The 2,167-nt window shown below is 51.5% G+C and overlaps 1 protein-coding gene across 1 annotated transcript; it reads left to right on the top strand.

Moving 5' to 3' along the window:
• Positions 1–720: 720 nt before the first annotated feature.
• LOC131597261 (uncharacterized) lies at positions 721–1,959 on the top strand. The gene has a single exon (XM_058869968.1). The coding sequence runs from the start codon at positions 721–723 to the stop codon at positions 1,957–1,959; it is 1,239 nt and encodes a 412-aa protein (XP_058725951.1).
• The last annotated feature ends 208 nt before the right edge of the window (positions 1,960–2,167 follow it).

Raw genomic sequence — 2,167 nt, forward strand, 5'->3', positions numbered from 1 at the left:
ATAGCATAATCTCCCCGAGCATCCTCGTCCAAATCTGAGAGCTTGGTAATGTACTGATCGGTAGGGTACACAAAATGATCGCGGGACCAAAAGAACCTGAAACGATGCCGACGGGAAGTGACAGCCTCTCCGATATCGTTAAGTGTCGGACGACCATGAAATGGTCGAGCAACCAATGTTCCCGACACCGCTCACTGTCCCCCGGCCAAAAAGGAAGTCTGGATCACCCCCGGCGAAGCACGACGACAACCGAAGGCGACGCAGGTGTAGTCAGAGCCGATCTTTTTCTCCATCAGCCAGCGACGACGAAGAAGAGCGCCATGGTCTTCTATCCCAAGCAATCTTGGAGGCTCCCCTGCCAATCGGTCTCGAAAAACTCCCTCCGCTGGGCACTTACGACGGGTCCACTGATCTAGACGAACACATAGAGAACATCGATGCCCTTCTCGACTATAGAGGGGTGCCCAGTGCCATCAAATGTCGTTTGTTCCCTACCACCCTGAGCAAAGGAGCCATGACTTGGTATAAAAGTTTGCCCGACGAGTCTATCACTTCATGGAAAGTGCTCGGGAAACTTTTTTCCAGACACTTCATGGCTTCCCGGAGACACCCAAATCAGAAGCCTCCTTGGAAGCCATTATCCAAGGAAAAGATGAGTCTTTACGGGCGTATATAGAAAGATTTAACAAAGAAGCCGTACAAGTGTCCACCACTGCCCATATGAAGAAATTCTTGCTCGAGCGTAGCCTCCGACCATGGTCGGACTTCACTAAAATCGTCGGAATCGAAACACCGGCCACTCTGGACGAGTTCTTCCTCAAAGCTCAGGCATACATACAATATGAGGAAAAAGAGGCCGCTCACACGGTACGCAATTCTAGACAAGAAGAAACCAGCAAGAATGGTCGACAAGACGATTCCCGTCGGGGAACGGACAAGAAGAAAGACGACAAGGGCCAGGATCCCAAAGACTACAAAGCCCCAGCCGGGAAATTCCGAGAATACACCCCACTCAACGCCTCAAGGGAACGCATCTTGAACGAGTGCGCAAACGCCGAATTCCAGACGGGCAAGGTCCGCTTCCCTAAAACCATGCCCGCACGACCGAACTTGGATAAATCAAAATACTGCCGGTTCCACAAAGGCCACGGGCACAACACCGAGGACTGCATCCACCTAAAGGATGCCATCGAAATATTAATCAGGGAGGTACATTTGAAACAATATGCAAAGAAGCAGGAAGCCGCGAGGGAAACTAAACCAGTAACCGAGGAAAAACTAGCGGAGGATACACCTGCCATACAAGTAGCCATGAGCATCACCAGGCCGGAAGACTTTTACCTCCCTGACTGGGCTGCACCGGCGACCACCACCTCCCCTTACAGCGCGTGGGAAATGTTCCCCTATGCCATGGTCATATCGCGTGGAGGATTCAGCAAGCTCACCGTGGGATCCGTAAAGCGCAAATTTGACGAGCTGATCTCAGCCAGCGCAAACAAGGCCACCATGCTCGACCACACCAAGGGCAGCCCAGCCTCCATCTCCTTTTACAAAGAGGAATTGCCCGGTGGAGCCCCCAACGCCAACATCCCCCTCCTCATCAGGGCTAGGATGGCCAATTTTGACGTACGACGGATATTTATCGATCAGGGAAGTTCAATAGACATCATGTACTCCCAACTGTTCAGAACGCTGCAACTGAATGACAATCACCTCACTCCCTACATAGGATCCGACCTACAAGGCTTCAATGGCACGGTAACTAAGCCGTGGGGGTTCGTCGAACTCATAGTTACCATCGGATCGGTAGAAACCACGAGGGCCGTCAAAATCCAATTCCTGGTCATCGATTGTCCCTCAATATACCAGTGTATTCTCGGACGCCTGACGTTGGCCGAGTTAATCGTCGTTCCTTCAACCGTGCACCTAAAGCTTAAATATTATACGACTAAGGGATAGGTAGCAACACTCAACGGCGACATCGAAGCAGCTAGGAGGTGCTTCGAAGCCTCCGTCAAGGGCCTGAGCACGATAAAGACACCGGCCCAAGAGAAAACAACGACCAGCGTAATCTCATAAACCAACAAATATATGCCCCGCATCGACACTATCAACCTCGACAGTCGCTATCTGGGAGAATCCGAGCACAACATCAACTCGGGCGCAT

The sequence above is a fragment of the Vicia villosa genome, linkage group LG4, assembly GCF_029867415.1.
Source record: "Vicia villosa cultivar HV-30 ecotype Madison, WI linkage group LG4, Vvil1.0, whole genome shotgun sequence".
NCBI lineage: Eukaryota > Viridiplantae > Streptophyta > Magnoliopsida > Fabales > Fabaceae > Vicia > Vicia villosa.